At 32.2% G+C, this 22,514-nt stretch overlaps 1 protein-coding gene across 1 annotated transcript; it reads left to right on the top strand.

The window, feature by feature from the left end:
- Positions 1–3,812: 3,812 nt before the first annotated feature.
- On the top strand, positions 3,813–20,617 carry LOC145319057 (serine/threonine-protein kinase tousled-like 2). Its single transcript, XM_080160886.1, has 15 exons — positions 3,813–3,981; positions 5,123–5,236; positions 5,580–5,715; positions 5,959–6,258; positions 6,380–6,507; positions 7,397–7,484; positions 8,008–8,361; positions 9,531–9,616; positions 10,539–10,645; positions 10,977–11,118; positions 12,763–13,017; positions 13,533–13,754; positions 13,999–14,292; positions 14,608–14,952; positions 18,419–20,617. The coding sequence occupies exons 2-15, from the start codon at positions 5,144–5,146 to the stop codon at positions 18,716–18,718; spliced, it is 2,850 nt and encodes a 949-aa protein (XP_080017012.1). The 5' UTR covers positions 3,813–3,981; positions 5,123–5,143; the 3' UTR covers positions 18,719–20,617.
- Positions 20,618–22,514: the final 1,897 nt, after the last annotated feature.

Raw genomic sequence — 22,514 nt, 5'->3', positions numbered from 1 at the left:
TAACTTTTTTAAATAGTATTTTATGTTTACAAATGATTTAATAGAAAAAACAAGAAAATATAACTAGGATGACAACATCCATAAAAGCGAAGCTCTAAGCTGTAGGACAAACGAACATTAACATTTGTTCAGAACTGAATAATCAGAATGTAAATGTATAAAAGTTGTTCCAAATTGTAAGTAAAGTTGAAAAACTGCTTAAATACAGTATATTGTTAAAGGATATACTTACATATACTTTATATAACATAAAAATTTGTTGTTAAATAATTTATTTCTACAGTAAAAAGTTTATATTATAAAACAAGGATGACAACATCCATAAGTACCAAAGCTCAAAAGTTATGAATGGACATCTGGGAAAAAATAACAATAGAGCAGTGTCATAAAAAACTTAATAAAATAAATCGCCTAAACTTTTAAAAATATATTATCTCATGAAAATCTAGGAATCAATCTAACATCCAACCAATTAGCAAATCTCAATAAAATTAGGTGGAAATAAATTAGAATAAAAATTTATACAATCCCTGAAATTTACAGCTGTCTATCTTAAATATGAGTAGAGAAAATCACAAAAATAGAAAATCTAGGAATCAATCTAGCACCCCAACCAAAATGCAAATCTCAATAAAATTTGATGGAAATATGTAGAATTTTAACTTATTCGATATCTGAAAATTTCAGCTGTCTTTCTTGAATAGGAGCCTAGAAAATAACTTTTACCCCATACCCAGCGAGACATTTCTCCGTAGAGTCGCCTACGAGCTCGTGCAATATATGTACGGAGTCCTATGCTACCTCGAATCCCATTCGCCATGAATTAACACTTAATTTTTTGGCGAACAACGTTGGAAAATCGTCCTTTCAAGCAAAAGGTAGCATGCGAGTTCGCCATTGATATCGTAGCAGAGTATGAAGCGAAGTCGCACAATAGTAGCACAAATTGAAATGCATCAAAGGAGATATCGATGGCGACTCGAAACATTTCTTTTACGAACTCCTAAATGCTCCAAACTCAGGGGGAAGCTATAATCATAGAGAAAAGTGGAAGGCGCATGTAGGGAGGGGGGGGGGGGGCGAGAGAGAGAGAGAGGAAGATAGAAAGAATATGTCATTCTCATTCATGTCTCTCAGTTTATTCATGTTTTAACTCATTGCTTATTTGAATAAATTTTCAACTTAGCAGAAATCATACCATTCTCAGCTTAATATATTGATCATTAAGATATGTTTCTATAATTGCTGTTGTTTAAAAAAAAGAATGCCTTTTAAAAATAACTTTTTTCACCAAAGACTATCAACACTCTATAACATTATGTATAACCATTTTTATTGTTTTCAGTTTGAAAACAGAAAGATTGAAAGAGTCTTTAAAAAATTATTTGAGTCCCTAGTGGCAAATTTATAAACTATATTTTTTCCTTATCAATTTTGATCATGGGTTAATTGTGTGTTTGATGGATGTGTGTGTTAACACTGTAAAATGCTACGTTTGAGCGACATCGCGTTTTTTTCTTCTGCTAGTATTTTTGAGGTCGCCAAAGTTAGCAGAAAAGCTAATAATTTATGAGGTTGGAAGCTACTAAAGTAGGAGCTCTAAAATACTAGCTAGCTACCATCTTACGAGCTCACAAAAGTTCGCCAAAATGCTACTCTTAGAGATATCGAAAAAGGTAGCATGCTACCTTTTTTTAAAAAGGTTTCGCTGGGTAGTGTTACGGACTGACTGACGGAAAGCCAGACAAAATGAATTATGGAGTAGCTTCGCCAAAAAAAATGCTTCCCATTACCTGTTTTGTTATTACAGTAGTCCCCAAAGTTTTGTAATAACGAGTTTTTTGTTGGCTTATCATATTTGGGGACTTTATTTGACTTTGGTTGATTGATTCATTAAACTGTTTTTAACCTATTTTTGAATGGGGGTCAAAAATATACTAGTACACCTATAGAATCAAACTGCAGAGCCCAAATTTGAATTAAGTCCCCAATAAACTTTTTTGGGGGGATTTAAAAATTAATTATTACTGTTGCTCTGGTCATTTTTACCAGAGCAAAAGATCTGTTTTTACTTTGTGTAATATTGTAGCTTAGTGAACAATTTTTTATAATTCACATTATATTGATACAATAAAAAAACATTACTCTGTTCAATGGAAATAATTTTTTTTCTAAAACAATTAATTTCATTGAAAAATCTGACATAATACAATAAAAAACATAATGCTGAATTTAAACCAATAAGAAATCTTCTTTTATTTCAATTCTTTATAATTTCCGAAAAAGTCTTTTCACAAAGTGACTTATTTCCAATGTGGTTAAATGATTTTTAGGGGGGGGGGGCGATCGCCCCATTTGTCCCCTTCGGTTCGCACGCCACTGAATATTCATTAAATCTTTGTTTATAGTGAAACCTTGGTTTATAAGATATTTTTTCTTTTCAAACTTGGCAACAGCTAACCTTCCTACACCCACCACGACTAAGGTATTGGTGTAATAATTGGGGCTGATTTTTTTTCTCGTTAGTTTGACAATTTTTCATGATACTTAGTAGTAGGATGAAAATTTGCAATCTATGAACGGAAAAATCCCTGAGGAAAATTTCAAATCTAATTTATATAAAATTACCCGCAAAAAAAATTTTAAGTCAGACCATAAATACCAAGATATGTGACACCCCCCCCAATATAAAAATGAAAAATTACCCTCCTCTTGGGGCGAACCTCTAGTATATGTAATAGGACCAGCGTCAGAGCCCAGCATCACATGGCTCTGTATTCTAAGGGGAGGAAAGGGTCAGAAAAAGAAAAGAAAATGAGCTTTAAACCATTCCAACACAAAATACGATATCTATCCCGGGACCAATAATTGTAAAACTAATACATAGTGGCTTTGCCTATAGTATAATTCCTTTCTTTGTATTTTTTTTGCTAGAGAGATCATATAATTCGGGCAATAAAAAATTGAATTGTGTTATAAAAGTCTTAGGTAACCCTAAAACAAAGACTTAATCAAACCGTAAAATTGTATAAAACTGCGTCGTTTAAGATCTCTGTGAAGCTTCCCTCAAAGAGAACTCAATCAGTAGAGTGGTTATAAAGTTTCATAATAGAAAGTAGCTCCTTGGACATTTATATTATACATATTATGTTTTTTCTTCACTGATTATTTAGAATTGTTAATAAAAATACTTTAAAGTTTTTAAAATTGAAAAATTTAATTATTTGACAATTTTCCTTTTTGAGTTATTAATTTCATTTTGGGTACCTTTGGAGTAATGAAGTGAAAGCCGAAAGCTGCATTTTTACCGCGGAACTTGCGCATGTTCAAAGACGCAACTTTTATTATACTAAAAATCTGACACGACTTTATTTTAATTATATCAACTCTATGTTTTATTTCCAGTTTTATTGAATGCTTTTATCTATTTCTGCGATGCTAAGCTATTTCAAGCTATTTTGAACAATCAAATTTGCATTTATCACAAAATTCAAGGTGTGAATAAAAGGGTTGAGAAGTTGCACCATCCCTGGAGGCGGCAAGTCAAAACTTGATAACAGTTGCCGACTTTCATAAATAAACATATGGTAATGTTATGTTTTCTCTTCTTAATTGAATATAACAAATTTTAAAGGATTATATTTGGTTTTCAGATAGTTTTATAACTTTTCAGGCAAATTACCTCGTATAACTTTGGCTTTAAACGTATTTTTTATGTCATTTTAAAAAGTACAATTTTACGGCAACCATAATTCTGAGGTAAATCAGAGAATTTGTGAGCCGCTAGCTATTATTATTATCCAGCTGTTTATTCTAACTAGCCACATACACACACACACCATACAGACACACACACACACACACATTAGTGGAGGAAGGAGAGAGAGAAAGATTAATTGTGTGTGAGTGTGGGGAGATAAAATAGAATAAAAGTGATAATTTTGAGTTATCTAAAAAGTGTTCCAAGTTATTCAACTCAAGGTGAGCCAATTTTTCCAACATCCGTGTGTCGGCGGTGCGACCGCTCCTCGGCGGCTGTCAATTTTTTTGTTACGATCTCCGGTTTATTTTGTGCGTGTGTGTGTGTCTGTGCGCGTGCAATTATATTAACCCATTGAATATTGATGTGAGAAAGTTGACAAAAATTATTTTAGAAATCTAAGAAGTAATTTTTATCTGTTGATGACATCATTCTGATAATTATATTTTGTCATAAGTTTTCAGTGTCGATAAATAATATTAAAAAATATGGAGTAATTATGTTATTTATTATTTTTTTAGGAAAACATTGATTTTTGTGTACTATTAAAATTTAAGTGGAATTTGTAAGATAAACACATTTTGACAAATTAAAAGGATATTATTACCTTTAATTAGCTATTTTTATCTGATTGTGTCATTTGTTCTAACTTTTTGATAATAAGTATATAAATATTAGGTAAGCAATAATAAAAAATGTATTTCAAATTATTAACATAAAAAATCGAACCGTAATATAGACAGTTTTCCTCGAATAGAAAAGTAAAAAATGACAGGATTGAATTTAGTTTTGTAGACACTCAATTAATTATCGAGCCAACAAAACATAGATTAATCCTATAATATCTATTTTATGTTTCTTGAAAGCTGTCTATAATATGTGATTTACAATATAAGATATATTTAGCATTATGGCTCAGAACTGCTTTTAATCCAGTGGATATGAATATGTGTTCTTGACAAAATCTATTATATTTATTATTTTCTGTGTCCTGTGATTATCAAACGTTTAAATTTTCTTTAAATTATATATATAAAAAATGCACCCGTTTAATGAAAAAATTTACTTCCCACTGATATTTTATACCTACCTAATAAAAAATGATAACAACCTTTCCCTACTTGTTAAGCCAACTTTTAATACCTATATCAAAAACGTTGCATTAAAAATATCGATCGAAAAAGCAAAGTAAAATTCCTTAACTTGTTATGACAATCGAAATAGATATGAAATTATGTATTAACATTCCCCAATTCATGTTCGAAAATTAGGATATATGACTAAAGACTCTGTTTAAAAAAATGTTTTGCTAATAGTTATCCTAAAATGACATATTAAAATCAAACTGATAATATTTTTCAGTATGTTGAAGTCAAAGTGGATATGATGGACAGTGAAGCCCAAACCAAGGTGGATCCGAGGAAACAGGCGCTTTTGGAGGCCAGATTTTTTGGAACTGGCAGAGAAAACATAGAGGTAAGTTGTTACGGAGACCAAAGGAATGTTTAATAGTTATGTAAATGTTGCAAACGTCAGATTTTAATAAATAAGTAGGTATGATGTATGATGGTCGTCAGATGTTAGTGCTAGATACTTCTCCGATTTTATTCTTTTAAAAATTGGAGAGAAATATTTATATGTAGGTTTATTATCGAGACTAAATACCTTTATTTTTTCTAAACCTAATAAATACATAAATTCAGCTTCTTTGGGTAATGTTCCATTAGAAATAATGATTTACTTTTTTTTTATTTAAGTGAAGACACAATATTAAGTTATAATTTTATTTCTATAACATACCTAGTTGTTTTGTTATTAGGTGGACAGTGACTCAACCCCATCGCATCATTCCTCGAACCCATTCTCTGTGGTGACAACCTCCACCTCTGCCCCTGTTATCACCACAAGCATAAACAATATCCCACCCCAGTTTCCCAACTTTATTAATCAACAAGGCATATTAAATTGAAGTTTTTAATGCACAACATTTGCATAAATATAGGTATTAAATGAAGTATTTTCAATAAGTTTTAATTTAAGATATACCAATTTTTACAAAAATTTTGGAATATTCATTACATTTAACTTAATTGTTAATCTGAAAGGAATTATTTTTTTTTAACGACATGAATTTTAAATATCTAGATTGTATGTGTAAAGAATAATTTTGTTATGACTCTTTAATTTAATGATTAAAGGGTCACATTCCCTTGGGTCTATTGGAAGTTGTGGGGCTGGAGGCAGCGGTTTACAAAGCTTTGGACAACCTGGGGGTGTTGGCGGCCAACAGCCTCCAACCTCGCAACCCATCATTCTAACCGCTAACCATCATTCCAACAGCGGTGGGTTGCCCGGAATATCTATAGCACATAGTCAACAGCAAAATCTAAATAATAACCCAAGCGTTGTTGTTTCGTCAAGTGTATCCCAACCATTACAACAAGAACTACCGGTGACACCTAAACTAGCCAAGTCAAATGTTCCTGGATTAATTACAGGTACAATAAACATTTTTTCGTTTTAGAAATGATTAAAAAATACAATTTCTATCTCAATAAAAAATATTAGAAACTTGAAACTATTGGCCTCATTTTTGATAAATCTTAATTCGCCCTTCAGGAGGACGTAATATGAACGTTGCTCCTGGTACGCCCCGACCTTTACCCCCATCGCCAGCTGTCAAAGAGAACAAGAGACTCAGAAAAGAGTCTGGCGCCAGATATACAGATATTGTAGATCCAGCTAAGGTAAGCTTTTTTATATCAATTGAAAGCTTCTCTTGAACTTATCAAATTTTGTTCATGAAGCAATTTATCTCAAGTTTAAACTAATCTCTAATTATATTCTTTATTATGGTTGTTTTAAAACAGTTTTTGTAGTTCACTTCAGAATTTTAACATATTAAATAAACCATTGGTAAAAGTAGAAAATGTTCAGTACAGCTAATTATGTAAAGTACATGACAAACTCCTTATCTTTTAAGGAATTTTATTTATGAATTAGTAATTCATAAGTTTTTTCAATCTAGATTCATAATGTATTCCTAGTCAACATCACAGGGGTGTATATTCTGCATGGGATCCCCGGCTCAGAGGGGGGGGGGGAAAAAATAAAAAATATGTGGTTGGAGGGGAAAAAAATGTAAAAATTAAGAAAACTGAAAACATTTTTTTCATTTCGTTAAAAAAACTAAAAAAATGTGTGGTTGGAGGGATAATATAAAAAGAATATAGAGTTCTTTAAATATTTTTCTATTTTCCCCCCTACTTTTTATGAAAAATCTAGGGGGGAAAAAAATAAAAAATTTTGTAGCAGGGGAAAAAAAATAAATCTTGTGCAGAATATACATTATACACCCCTGCAACATCATGAAAAGTTTTTCTTTTATTTGATGTACCTTGGTTATTGTCATGTCATGCCAGTTTGATTTATGTGAACTCTAAAATAATGTCGTTGGTTTTAGACTGATTGATAGGACTTTTTATAGTTTAAATATATTTTAATTATTTTATGTCATAGCATCATCTATTCCATTATTCAGCTGAATTATCGCCTTTCTTAGAATAAGATAGTGTAAAAAGGGGTACTTTCATGATGGGTATCTAAGAATTGCATATAAATAATATATTTATTTAGATGAAAATGAGTATGATGGGTGATAATGAGATGCCCAGCGGAGGCATGAACTTGGCTGTATTCAATCAGGACTCAAACATGAGTACAGGTATTATTTATTTTCAGTAGCGCAGCTAATCTAGGTTATGTCAGTATTTCCTTTTATTGTGAAATAACCAGTGGTGAAAGCAGGAAGCCGTTGACATTAGGCCAAATTCAAATGAAACTGTTTATGACTGGGAAAACACAACTGTAATCCTTTGACGCGTTATACAGTAATAAATCAAATATGACCGGTCAGTGGCCAAATAACCATTATACGAAAGGGGGGAAAGAATTAATGAACCTCGTAAAAATCCTAGAAAGCCAAAGCTTCATATTTATATAGCAGTTCCATTAACATGTTAAAGCTCAAATGAAATGTATATCAAAATTTTTTTCTTTGTGGTTAAAAAGCCGCCATTTATCATAATTTTATCTAACAAATGTTTATAATTTGTCTTGACAAAATTAAATACCTACCTACATTTTTTCTTCACGAGTTTAATGTATTTGATATGATTAATCTTAGTAATCACTTTTAAGTTCAAGTTAGTCGTGAACAAATATCTTTAAAAGTATTTTGTTTACAGGTTCTATTGCTTCTGACGACGGCAAATCCGATCCTTCACCAGACAAAACCCCCAACCCAAAATCCGCCAAAAAGCGAAAGCGGAAAAACGGCGACGATAGTGATTCTCTGGGGGCTACGTTAGGTGGTGGCGGTCAGGCGAAACCCGCCCGCAAAACAAGTGATAGTAACAGGACAATTAATGATTATTTTGGAAAGCCTTGCAGCTCTCCTGGACGGGCGCACAGCGGCTCAAAATCGCCATCTCCGTCGTCCAACCATTTCCCGCCGTGCTCGCCGCAGCCACAGTTTTTGCCCAACATGGTTGATTTCCGGCAAATGCAGCCGCCTCCTGGCCCTAGGCCTGTCCCGCAAGGTATAGTAATAATAACAATCGCGACAATTCATTGTTTCGAAGCAAGTTTGTTCAGAACATTAAAAATGCAGGGAGTAAGGGAGGGGACAATGGATCGAATATTCAATTTTTAGGAGTCTCAGACTTTGGGGACTGGCTTAAAGGGAATGTGCAAGAATTTAGCAGTTTCTGACTGAGTTTGGGGACTTGCGCATAGAATGCCGCTACTCGTTATGTATGTTTTGAATATTGCAGACGGGGAGAAGGGATAAGGTAAGTGGGGGGAAGGGAAATAAACACTCGTTGTGTTAGTTTGGAATGTAGCAGACGGGGAGAAAGGAGAAGGGAGGTGGGGGCAAGGGAAATAAACAGAATAAAAAGGGGCAGTCATATTCTTGCTAGCAGCTGGCCGGGTCCAATAATCTTTTAATATAAAAATCACACCAAAAAACCTCAATATATTTCATCAAAAACAAGTTGTGATTTCACTTTACATGACGCTATGGAAATCTATTATTCAATTAACAATCCCTTTATAATTTCCTACAAATCTATATGATTAAACTGGATTTCATGCCCTTTCTTTGATAACTCTTATATTGAATTAATTGCCCATTGTCCCCTCCCTTACTCCCTGTTAAAAATGTCTAAAATTTTCAATATGCGTTGCAAAGTCTTTTAAATATAATGTAAAAATACTAGGTAATATTTGTTACCTACCTAATATTTGTCTTGTTTTTTTTATTTGCTACTTTTTTCCTATAATATATTTTATAATATTATTTATTAGATATGACATGAATAAGGGATTAGTTATTCAATTATTGATTGGTTTGCGTGCGTCAAACCATTAAGAATAATTTTATATATCCTCATTTCTGTTTTGATTGGTTTTAATAGTCAATTAGGATATCAATTGAATTCAAATATACGTAAATTTAAAGATTTTATAAGGTTTAAAGAAGAGATTTTATAACTTTTAAGATATTATTTTGATTCTTCATTAGTTTCAAGTAGAAAATTCTCCATTTTAAGTGTTAGCCTAACAAGAATCTATTAATAAATAAATTAACCCCTTTTTAATACAAAATGTACAAAATACTAAATCTTACATAGATTGATACTTTTTTTTATCGGCCATTTCCTCTTTCTCCATGAACTGAATCGTTTAAACATTGATTTATTTTCAGGATCTCGGCAGGTGAAAAGTACACAAACAGATTTAACACATGAAAAAGTTGAAGAACTTGTTTCTCGGAGTAATACAGAGCTAGAGGTTTGAATACTTCTTTTTCTATGTAAAAATTCTAGTTGCCTCGCCTACTAGATTCTAGGGGAGGGTGAAGGGGATCAGAAAGTTAGGATATTATAGGATACACTATATTATTCTATTATATAAATAATAAAAGGGGGGGGGGGGGTTAATGCAACCATCTCGTTATCAGTGAGCAAATGGCACTTAGAATTCGAATTTCGATCTGAACTTTTGCATGAGTAATCCTTGGTAGGTCTATTTTCCCTAAATCGAACAAAAAGTTGGAAAAGTAACAGCTGGCGGCTCAGCCGTTTAGCCGATTTTTGCCTTTTTTCAGGGTAAATCCATCATCAATTACGTAGGAAACAACTTTTTAAAACATATTTTTGGTTTAATTCATGTTAAATGATAGCAATAACCATTTTTAAAACTTCTAGTACCAACAGCTACCGTCTAGAACCGTTTGATAGCGTTTTGGGGTGGAAAAGAGTATTATGTGGAGATAGGTTTCGTGACTAATTTGCTATATAGATATCCAAAAAATGGCAAAACGGCTGATCCGCCAGCTGTAAGCCATTACTATTCCAACTTTTTGTTCGATTTTGGGAAAATAGACCTACCAAGGATTACTCATGCAAAATTTCAGATGGAAATTCGAATTCTAAGTGAAATTTCATTGCTCACTCACTGATTACGAGATGGTTGCATTAAAAAAAACCCTAAAATTTTTTTTTGGTTTTGTTGATTTCGTTAACTACTGAACAGATTAATTAAGTTCTGCATATTTTGAAAGCTTCACACACATAGGCCCGGGATGGTTTTAAACTTTAAGGCACGTGATAATCTCAAATAAACATAACATGATACAAATGAAGTAATATCTCTCTTTCCACCGTTTATCCACAATTTATCTTTATTTAATTTGTTGTTCTTTTTTGTTTAGGTGCAGGGTGCAAAAATAGATGAGCTGACCCGACGACTCACGGCATCTCAAAAATCCACCGAAACCCAGAAAGACACAATAAACCGATGTCTGGCTGTCATTAAGGAAATTAATCTTGACATTAATTGTAGAATACTGACGCAAGGCTTACTTATTGTCAATGCAAATTATTGAGCAGCGTTGCGGAGCCGTTTGATTTAGGTGCGGCTCCGGCTCCTAATGTTAAACATTTATATTCCAATTATATAAACCTAAAATGTGAAAATAAAGGGATTCATATTTTGTAGGTGCATAAATATGGTACTTGTTAATCTTCTTTGACTAACACAAAAAAAAAGATAAAACGTATATCTTTCCAAGTATTTCTTAAATTTATGTTAATTTTCTAAAAATATCTGTTCTAAAGAAATGATGTGAAAATTAATTTAAAATGCAGGACTTGTTAAAAGAAAAAGCAACCATAGAACGGAAAGAGGCGAGGTCTAAATGTATGGCAAACCGACTGCGGCTTGGCCAATTTATTACACAGCGGGTGGGAGCTACTTTCCAGGAGAACTGGACGGATGGTTATGCATTCCAGGTGAAGTGTTTAAAAAGCAAATTAATATTGAAATAACTTGTAAAGTTTAAGCTTATCCTATTGTATAAAATACTAATGGTTTTTTGTTTGAAGCTTAAGATCTCAATAACTCCCAAACTGATTGAGTTCCCTTTTTTGTTAAACTTCAGATAGCTCCTGTGGTGGTTTTAGGCCATTTTATTTTTGAATTTGAGTCTTAGAAAGGTTATAAGCTTTTTTTGTATCCCCTCTCTGCATATTCGAATACAGAGCCCGTAGAGGTTAGGGGCATAGTTTCTTGTCAATATTGACGTATTTTAGCTTAAAGTATGAAAAATTTAAGTTATATTTATTATTTAGTATTAGATGTAATTAGTGATTCAGAGGATTTATTTTTATAAAGAATTAAAAATCTCAAAAATATGAACATATAAAGCTTCTTTAATGTGTATTTTTATATTCAATAGAAATAAAAAAAAATCAATAATTGAATTAAGTGAACAAATTCAGCAGAAATATAAATATTTTGTAAGACTAATGCGCATTAATATAATGAATTCTCTCGTATTCATTCGAAACCGATTAATATCCGGTGTATTAGAACCGGTTCTCATCCATACGAAAATAATATCTTGTATCGTATTATATCGAGTTTTCTACGAATATAGAATGTACAATCATAATTTTAAAGCCAGTATTTTTATCACGTGCCTTCGGCATCTCGGGGCTAAAAAAACTGGTATTAATCTAATAATTGTACATTTATATCCACGGGAAGCTGTTTATAATACAATGCAATGCAAGAAATAACTATTCTTGGTATTTGTTGATAATTACCCTATGTACGTAAATGTTGTTAGTTTTTTTATTCTTTAGCTTGATTCTATTATAGTTATAGAGCAGCTGTGCTACTATAAACACCCCATAAAATGGGGGGGGGGGGGGGGCGAAAGTGACACTTTTTGTAACCAAAACTAAAAGTCAACAAAGGAACTCAACTAAAAAAAGGGTTACAGGTCTGAGATTTTGCATGGCAGTTGCTTTACAGGGGTACATTATGGAACTGTGAAGAAACGGCGATGCAACCGCCGAAAACCGCCGTTTCCCGCCGAATTTTTTTTTTATCTTTTCTCGGTGGTTTTCGGCGGTTGCGCCGCCGTTTTTTCACAGTTCCATATTGTACCCCTATAAAGCAACTGCCATGCAAAATGTCAGACCTGTAACTCTTTTTTTAGTTTAGTTCCTTTGACTTTTAGTTTTGATTTCAAAAAGTGTCACTTTCGCCCCCCCCCCCCCCCTTTAAAACTTCCCCTCTCAATTCACATTATTTTGACCGCTTCCCCCTTATTTTTTTGTACAACCATCCCAAAGTAAAGTCACACATATTTTTTCTTAGTGAATTTTTAGTACTTATTTAATCCTTTTTATCATAATTATTTGTAATCAAAGTCAAGTTTAAATGTGTTACCTTTAAAAAATGTTTTATCATATACTTATTTTGTTTTTTTTTTCCAGATGCGATTGATAATGAGTATTTTTTACTTGAAATATATTTCGGAATGAGGAAGTAGACTTTTTCTCTAAATTGGGTTGAGAAAGATTTATAACTGAATAGTTTTTGATTCTATTATTTTCTCTTTTCTACAATATTTAATTCTTGTTTAGGAGTTGGCTAAACGTCAAGAAGAAATCAGCGCTGAGCGCGAAGAAATTGACAAAAAGCGGAAGCAGCTGACCAAAAAGAAACCGCAGGACAAGGAAGACGGCCGCAAACGTAGCGGAAATGCATCAAATAACGCGAGTACATCAGCTGCGGCCGATGCTCAGGGCGGGTTAAACAACGGAACTGCCGCGGCCAGTACGAGCGAAGAAACTACCTTTATTAAGCCGCCGCCCAGAGACGCTCTTACGCCACAGGAACATATCATGATTTTAAGTTTATATCAACTAGGGGTACGGGCTTCGCTAGAAGAGAATGTGCGTAATTCCTCCCGCAGCCCTTCCCAACATTATTTTTTGTTATAATGAAATAGATATGAGTGTGGGGCAATTTTTATTCTTGGGAGTAATATAGTATCCATAAGTTAATAACCTACCGAAACTAGCCTAGATCCTGACTGGGACCAATTTAAGCATTCGTGAAGTAGGTCTGTTTAACACAGCTATTTTTTTTTATTTACTTACAACAGTACTTAAAATGCGACTATTTGAATTCCCCTTAGTTAAGGTAGGACAACTGCCATACTAAAGCTTAGATTAGGTATTATTGAGAAAACTCCATTTAAAATGAGGATATTCAACGTAAAGATGTTTAATTCAATACTAAGAAAGTTGAGGTACCAAAATCAATTCTTTACGTAAGATACTTAACACTTAAGACAATACACAAACATTAAGTTATTTTATCAATAAAAATTATGATTTGCGTACAGGAATACTACGAGGCTGAAGAAATCTTGCGTATCCGCCAGAACGCGCTACGCAAAGATGACGCAGAAATGGCCATGGAGATGGAGAAGCTTGAGCGTGAGCGCAACCTCCACATCAGGGAGCTGAAGCGTATCCATAACGAGGACCAGAGTCGATACAACAACCATGTCGTCCTCAACGATCGTTACCTATTACTTATGCTTTTGGGCAAGGGTGGCTTTAGCGAGGTAATATTATAACTTGTTTGATTTTTCAATTCACTTAATTCACGTGTAAATCAATTTAAGGTTTTCAATAATAAGTTTACCTTCTTAAATTGTTTGCACTGAATAGAAAAAGAAACGAACAGCCTATCAAAACATTACTTTATTTCAGCAAAATATTTCATTTTTCTTTATCATAATTATTGTTAACTTGTGGATGTTTATTGTTCTTAGTTGATGACCTTTAATATTTGATACTTTTATTCAGGTTCACAAGGGATTCGACCTGAAAGAACAGCGCTATGTTGCCTGCAAGATACATCAGTTGAACAAAGATTGGAAGGACGACAAGAAGGCCAACTATATCAAGCACGCCCTGCGTGAGTACAACATACACAAGGCATTGGAGCATGCCAGAATTGTCAATCTGTTCGACGTTTTTGAGATCGACGCCAACAGTTTTTGCACGGTGCTGGAGTACTGCGACGGTCATGACTTGGACTTCCATCTGAAACAGCACAAAACTATTGCAGAGCGAGAGGCTCGTAGCATTATCATGCAGGTTGGTGTAAGGAATTCACTTTCGTTTATTGGGACACAAGTTAATGGACTTTGTATTCATTCCAAAATCATAAATAAAAGCGAAGCTTTAAATAGTTAGGGTTTTTCCGTAACGGATAGCTCTCATTGATAATTTAGGCCAAATACAATTGTCTTATCCATTCCAAACTTTGCACGTGGATGACTTTAACAGTTAGGAACAAGATAGAAAGTGAAGCAACTTAATGGATTTTATCATCCTTGCTTTACCCTATACATGAACAATTTTGGCAGTCAGCACAACAACAACAACATTAAAGGATATCTTACTTTTTAGGTTACATCTGCGCTGCGGTATTTGAACGAGATCAAGCCGCCGATTATCCACTACGACCTGAAGCCAGGCAACATTCTTCTCACCGGAGACTCTGTTATCAGCGGTGATATTAAGATAACAGACTTCGGCCTGTCCAAAATCATGGACGAGGAAAGTTACAACCCACAGGAGGGCATGGACTTAACGAGCCAGGGCGCGGGTACCTACTGGTACCTGCCGCCAGAGTGCTTTGTGGTCGGCAAGATGCCGCCGAAAATTTCCTCTAAAGTCGACGTGTGGTCGGTGGGCGTGATATTTTACCAGTGTTTGTACGGCAAGAAACCGTTTGGCCATAACCAATCACAGGTTAGTTGGGGTTACAGTACATCCAAAGATATTTTAGTATGAAGTAAATTTAGTGGAAAAAAAATAAATTTTTTTCATCAGGGGATGAAATATTCTTGTGCAGAATATAATACACTGTTTTTAATATGTTAAAATAGTCATTGAAACCCTTTACACTGAAAAACTTAATTTAGGGAAATTTTTGGGCAATAATTTAATAACTACTTTGTTTTTATTTAGCCTGTATCTATTTATTGCTTTTAAGATATTGACTACATAATAATTTCCTAGTCTTCTCTAATTGTATTTTTAAATTTGATTATTACATTATTGCATAAATTATAAAGCGACAAAGATGGATTTAAATAAGTTAAAACTTAATAAACCATTAATTACAATTAAAATGATTAATCCCTAAATCTTGATTCCTGATAAATCAAGATAAAAGAATTAAATTCAAGATAAAAATATAAGATATGCGTTAAAAGTCTTAAAATTGTATAAGCCAAAGGATTTGTTTTCAGTTAGAGAAAAGAAATTTTCCAACTATCATTTCATCTTAAAGATGGATAATGACGTTTAAAAATGTTTCAATTATAAAATATTTTCTTGGAAGTGTTATGTAGTCATATCATTTATCTTATTACTTATAGAATTCCGGAATTTTCCACTTCATAATTTCATATACCAAAAGAAACAATTTTGCCTCCAACCATTCCGCCAGTCAAATTGCAAGAGCACTGATTTTTAAAAATATTTTCTTAAACAATTAAGAAAATGAATATTAAGAAAGAATGAACTTTTATTTTTTGAAATAATATTCCCCTTTGTAAATTCAATTGTACAGACAGTCAAATTATTTTTTGGAGAAGCTCTACATAACAAAATGTGCAAAATTCTTCATATTATATTCTCTCTATATTTTATATTTTCTAGGTACATAAAGGTATATATTTATGGATATATTTTTCTCTTTTTTAACAGAAATATGTACTTTGATAAGTTTATATAACTTGATACAAAATCAATATTGTCATTAAAATAAAATAAAAATATTACTAACTTTTGTTGATAAAAAATCTACTATTTTTGCACTTACTTTAAGATCGTGTAATTAAAAGGGAGGGGTGGGGGAAGTAACGCCCAACCACCAATGCTAGGGGGGGGGGGGAGGAAGGAGTGAAAACTTATTATTTTCCAGATATATTTCTCTGGGATTTACTATTTTATTAAAAGGACCATTACAACGCTTTCCAATTCCCTTTGAAGATTGAATCTTACTGTTCTGCCGGTTTGGAAAAATTATTCTTGTTTGTTAAACTTCTTTATTATACAGAAATGCTTAACATTACAAAAATATATTTAGCTTACATGAAATAATTTTTGATCTTAGTTATGTAATATCAGATTATACATATTTATCACACAAGGAAAGGGATATGATGTTTAAACGAACCAGAACAGTAGGTACATAAAAGATTTTTACCTTTGTGAAATATTAAGTAGGTAATGGGAGTTTTTTATTAATAGAAAAAAAATCTATGGAAAAAATGGTTTTCAAATTTTAGAAATTATGTCTTACATTACCTACTATCTTCTTTGCTTAGTCAGGGTGGGTAATTTCCTGCAAAGTTGAATTTTTCCCACTATTAGTAGAATTTAAAAAAAATAAGAAAAACAAGAACTATCGAGTGCACCCCTAGCATATAGAAGCTCTGTATCCCAAGAGTAGGGAAAGCAGAAAAATAGCCTAAAACCACCCCGAGACTTTAATCTATAAGTGAAATAGCCAAAAACTATCCTGGCACCTAGGTATTCAAAGAGAAATCTTAAGCTACAAACAAAACAAAAACTTACTACTTCATATAATGATATAGGTTATTAGACTATCTTGAATTTCTTTCCCTGCCTGGGGGGGGGGGGGGGAATAATTGACAATTGACACAATTCTGAAGATTAGGCATATTAAATATTAGAACTGGAAACTTTAATTTTCCGAATCAAAGCTATTAAATGTAACAAAAAGTTAAGCATCTTTGTCCCGATTTGTAGTTGAAACTAAGGAAATCTTATGATTAATCTGGATTTTTGTTGTCACAGTACACTGGCGGATTTTTCCCTTATTATTAGGTTTTAACTTTAAAGTTATGCAATAAGGGAGTTATCTCGCAATCAAATTATACCTTACATTTAGAAAGATTCAAAATAACATACTGCCAGCTTCTTATTATTATGCCAAATCGTATTTCAAACTACATATTCTTGCCCGTTAAAATAACATCCAGAGTCCATATATCTGTATTTGGGCAATTTCCTTGAAATTGCAGTGCCGATCACTGATTCCCCACCCTTATTTTTTAAATCTATAGCACTGTGGGGGGGGGGGGGTTGTAGTTTTTGATAGTTCATTACATTATGATTTGGTTAGGTTAGGTTATTTTTGGTACCGAGTAGTCAGTAGTCCCGCAAAGTTATGGATTCGCAAATAAAGGCCATAAAATGTTATACGTTTATAAAGCCTTTAATACTTTGAAGAAGGAAAAAAATTAAAAGCCACAAAAAGAAATAATTGACTTTTATGTTTGATGGTTTTATTTCAAGCGAGCTTCCTAATACCTGTTAACACTTAGCTAGGTGTAAATGTTTCATTTTAAATAATGTTTCTAAATGTTTAGATTTTTGTCCCCTTTATAATACAGTCAATCATATGTTTTGTAAGATTGATCGGACTAGTGAAGAGATAGAAATAGTATGTGCGTTTTAAAAATATGAAGATTTATTTTTAAGGGGGGGGGGGAGTTCTGACACATTTACGTAAACCTGGTATATAGGCTTTATCTTTGGACTGAGAGGATAGGTTATAAAAGATAAAATCATTCTTATATGATGAATTTTCCCAAGTTTTAATATTTTTTGGATAGGCCTCCAGGTGGTCTCTGTACAGGTAAAAATGAAAAAAAAATTGTAAAGAGTTAGAGGTCAACTTATAAAACAAAATATGCATCTTTTTAAATGTTATTCACATAATTAAAAAAAAACTTGCATATTTTGTTTCATAAGCTGACCTCTAACTCTTAAAAAAAAATAATTCATTTTTGCCTATACAGAGACCACCTGGAGGCCGATCAAAAAAATCTTAAAACTTGGGAAATTTCATCATATATGAATGATTTTATCTTTTATAACCTATCCTCTCAGCCCAAAGATAAAGCCTTCATACCAGGTTTACGCAAATGTGTCAGAACTTCCCCCCCTTAATAAGTTTACTCTTAAAGAATATCTATCTTGTAATATCTACCTAGATAAGTGATTTTTTTTAGTTTGCTTGTTGGCTATACCTTGTTCCTGCTTTTTAATACCTTTGTTTAGGAAGCTATATAATGCTTGTTTACCTTCTTATGGTGCTTCTGTGTAGCTTTACTAAAGATATCTTTATTTTTTAAGGTATAAAATGAATACTTGCTATTTACATATATATTGTTTCTAGGCTACCATCCTTGAGGAGAACACAATCCTAAAAGCCACCGAGGTACAGTTCCCCAACAAGCCCGCCGTTTCCACCGAGGCCAAGAACTTTATCCGCAAGTGTTTGTCCTACCGCAAGGAGGACCGTATGGACGTGCGACAGATGGCGTGCGACGTGTACCTAAGTCCGCCTGTGAGCCGCACCCAGCAGAAGAAAGAGCAGGACCGGCTGGCACAGGCTCAGGCACAGCAGCAGCAACAACAGCAAGCACAGACATCTTTCTTTCAACAAGCACTTTACAGAGAAACATCGGATAGCTAAAGTCAATGCCCATCTCATAAATATACAAAACAAATTAAACTTTAATAAAATAAGTTTCTTTTATAATAGAACATTTTGCGGCTAATTTTGGAGGTTTTTGGTCATAAATTAACACTCTTTGCTATTGATGCGGTTTTAATATATTAAAATCTCTGCAGTGCTGTGATGTAAAACCGCAGATGATAAATATAATCTATCTAATATATGCGTAGACCAGAAACCGCATTAAAAGTGACTCGGAACAGGCTAAAATCATTCAATGTGCAGTTTAATTTGTGTCTATAACCTACACATTTCCTCCCCCGTCATTTGATACATTAACACCGTGAATGTTGAAAAGAAAACACAGAGTGTATGTATGATATATCAACCATACTAAAAAGTTATAAACGCTTTTTAAGCTACCAATCGCTAAAAGCAACTAAAAAGTGATTTTAAAAAAGAGGCCGTATATTATCTTTACCATTCGATAATGCTGCGCCTGTCTAATTACTCCTATTAAATAATTGTTAGTTAAAATATTATATTATCTTTACTATTACTACTTCTGCTGCATACAACAATATTTGAGAATAAACTACAAGAGAGATCAGCAAAACAAAAACTAAACTAAAAAAATGAATTTGTGAAAGCTAAGCAAGCTAAAAAGAATAAGGTATCTTAATATTGATTAAATGGCTATAATAGTATTGGATAGTTCGTGTATTGTAGTGATCTTATCATAGCTAGAAATACTGCTTTAAAGTTCTAATTTTGAGGCTACTTGAGTATAATACATTGTGATATTTTGCTTTTATAACATTATTCCAGATATAAACCAATATTATACATGGAGATGACAAGTTTACTTGTATATTAATGGTTTTATTTTCTTTACTGAAAATTCCTCGTATTTTATTAAAGTAGTCTTTTTGTTCGTTTATTTAATTTTTTTATCATTGAAAATTTAAGTGGCTCTAAGATCATTTATGTCTTATATTATTTTCTAATCTGATATTTGAACTGTGTTACCCCTGGTAGGGAATGTTAGAGAAGATATTTTTACTTTTATTCAGAGCATCTCTGACTAAATAAAACTCTTGTTTGGTCAAATCTAAATTTATTTTGTTTTATTTCTTATTTTTTTTATTTTGTAGTCGTTTGAAAATTTGTATCAACTTACCAAGTAGAGATTAGAATTATTTTAAGAGCAGTTACTTTTTCTATTTCTTTTTTGTTACTTATTTGCCATTATTTATTGTGATATTTTTTACCTGTTTATGTTAACTTCCCAAAAACTAGGCAAGATTTTTTAGACAGATATTTAGATATTCGACAATCTTTTATTTGATTTAAATGATTAAATGTCTTGTGTAATGTTGTGTAAATGATGAAATTAATATTTAGAATGAATTTATACAGATTTAATCATTTAATTAGAAAATCAGATTGTTAAGTGCTACTTTAAATGATTCATGTTTAGCCTGCATGTGCATAGTCCCAACGTAATTATTTTGTTTTGTATTTTTTTACCCATTCCATATTTACCAGTTTTGATCTAAAGTTGCCACAAAGTAAACATATATTTGTCTTTAACAGAATTTATATTTTATTTGATAGATTAGATATAGGGCAATCTTAACATAAACTAGTGTTAGTCTTCTATGAAATAAGTATTCCTAGCTATGATATTGGATTATATTGGCGTATACTTGATACTTTACTTGAAGAATACTCCAGTAAATAATACACAACTACAACTATTCTGCAAGGCATCTAAAATAAACAATTTTGTTCATACAGAACTATAATGTACAATATCATATTTTTTATTCGTATAGCTGCAAATTAGTAAATATTGATTTATTCGTTGGACTATTTTTTTCTGTTTTTTCTTCTTGGAAGTTTATGTTTTTACAGGGGTGTATATTCTGCACAAGATTTATTTTTTTTCCCCGGCGACAATTTTTTTTTATTTATTTTTTTTTTTTTTTTTTTTTTTTTTTTTTTTTCCCCCCTAGTTTTTTCTCACTAAGTAGGAGGGAAAATGGAAAAATATTTAAAGAATTTTATATTTTATTTATTTTATCCCTCCTACACACATTTTTTTTAGTTTTTTTCACCAAAGAGGGGGGGAAATGGAAAAAATGTTTTCAGTTTTCTTAATTTTTACATTTTTTTTCCCTCCAACCACTTATTTTTTATTTTTTTTCCCCCCCCCTGAGCCGGGGATCCCATGTAGAATATACACCCCTGTGTTTTTATCTATTATATAAGCAAACTCACGAACCTTTTGTTTTTAAACCTTATTAAAAAAAAACTTAAAATGTAGTTTCACGAAGATGTTTTTTAATTATGCTATATCGTATTAAAATTAATTAGGGTTGGCAATCCGAATCCAGAATCAGGAATCCGTTAAGTTTTTTTTTTTACCCCCCCCCCCCCCCCCCATCTCTCCCCACCTACACCACCAAGTGGAGATTTCAGAAAATATGAAAAAACGCAGCTTTAGATTCTTCCCAGTACCCGGAATAATTTAATTCCTTAATTTTTTTTAAAGCCTTTTGAAATATTGCTAGAATCAGGAATCCGCGAAGAATCCGTTTTATTTTTGGACGGATTCTTGTAAGAATCCGAATCCAGTTAAAAAATTGGACGGATTATTAGCATCCTTTTACAGATAATTTCCATTAATATTAAATTATAAATCATTAAATTAATACCAGTTTTTTTGGTCCCGGCCTTCGATCCCCGGGGCTAACAAAACATGTTTTAATCTTGTATTTATTAATATCCTCGGAAATCTGTCTATAATACGATAAAGAACTATCACCGACTTTAAAGGGATAGTTTATTCTTGGTGATTTGTCTTCGTGAATCTACCGCTATTATTAAAATTATTTTGAAGATTTTTCAAATAAAATAACTAATTTAATTTTTAGTTATTAAGAAAAGAATACATGCAGCTAAGAAATCTTTATTCTGTTGTCCCGATTGTAATGTGCGAATCTCTTAGGTAGTTTATTTATACATAGGGATTTTATAAGAAAATTTATGTTGAAGATAAAAACATAAGCTTTAGTAAAACCAGAAAAAATTTAAGTCTAATTGTAAAATATTAAACTCTTTGTTATATTTGACACTAATTAATTATCAAGTAAATCAATTTAATGATTAAATAAAATAATTTTGTTTTAATAAAATCTTGCTTCACAAAATTCTGAACTGATATTTATCATTTTTTTTTCTCGAAGAGTTAATAATAAGAGGGGGGAAGTTTTGACACATTTGCGGACATAGTGAGTATAGGCTTTATCTTTGGACTAAGAGGATAGGTTATAAAAGATAAAATAATTCTTAAATGATAAATTTTCCCAAGTTTTATTATTTTTTGGATAGGCCTCCAGGTGTTCTTAAAACAGGCAAAAATAAAAAGATATTTTTTTTCTAGAGTTAGAGGTCAACTTAAAAAACAAAATATACATACTTTTAATATTATTTACAGATTTAAAGAAAAAAGACGCAGATTTTGTTTTATAAGTTGACCTCTAACTCTTCGAAAAAATTAATTTTTATTTTTACCTATCCAGAGACCACCTGGAGTCCTGTAGCTACCAGACAAGGAGGCCTATCCAAAATTCTTAAAACTTCGTGAAATTTATCATATAAGAATGATTTTATCTTTAATAACCTGTCCTCCCAGTCCAAAGATAAATCCTATATTCACTGTTTCCGCAAATGTGTCAAAACTTACCCCCCTCTTATCTCTAATTTCTCTTTAGGTTTTCATATCTTAACTTGTTGTTTAATGAAACCT

This window comes from Acartia tonsa, chromosome 1 (assembly GCF_053477335.1).
Source record: "Acartia tonsa isolate MP-2025a chromosome 1, ASM5347733v1, whole genome shotgun sequence".
Classification (NCBI taxonomy): Eukaryota; Metazoa; Arthropoda; class Copepoda; order Calanoida; family Acartiidae; genus Acartia; species Acartia tonsa.
This window is presented reverse-complemented; position numbering and strand designations above follow the sequence as displayed.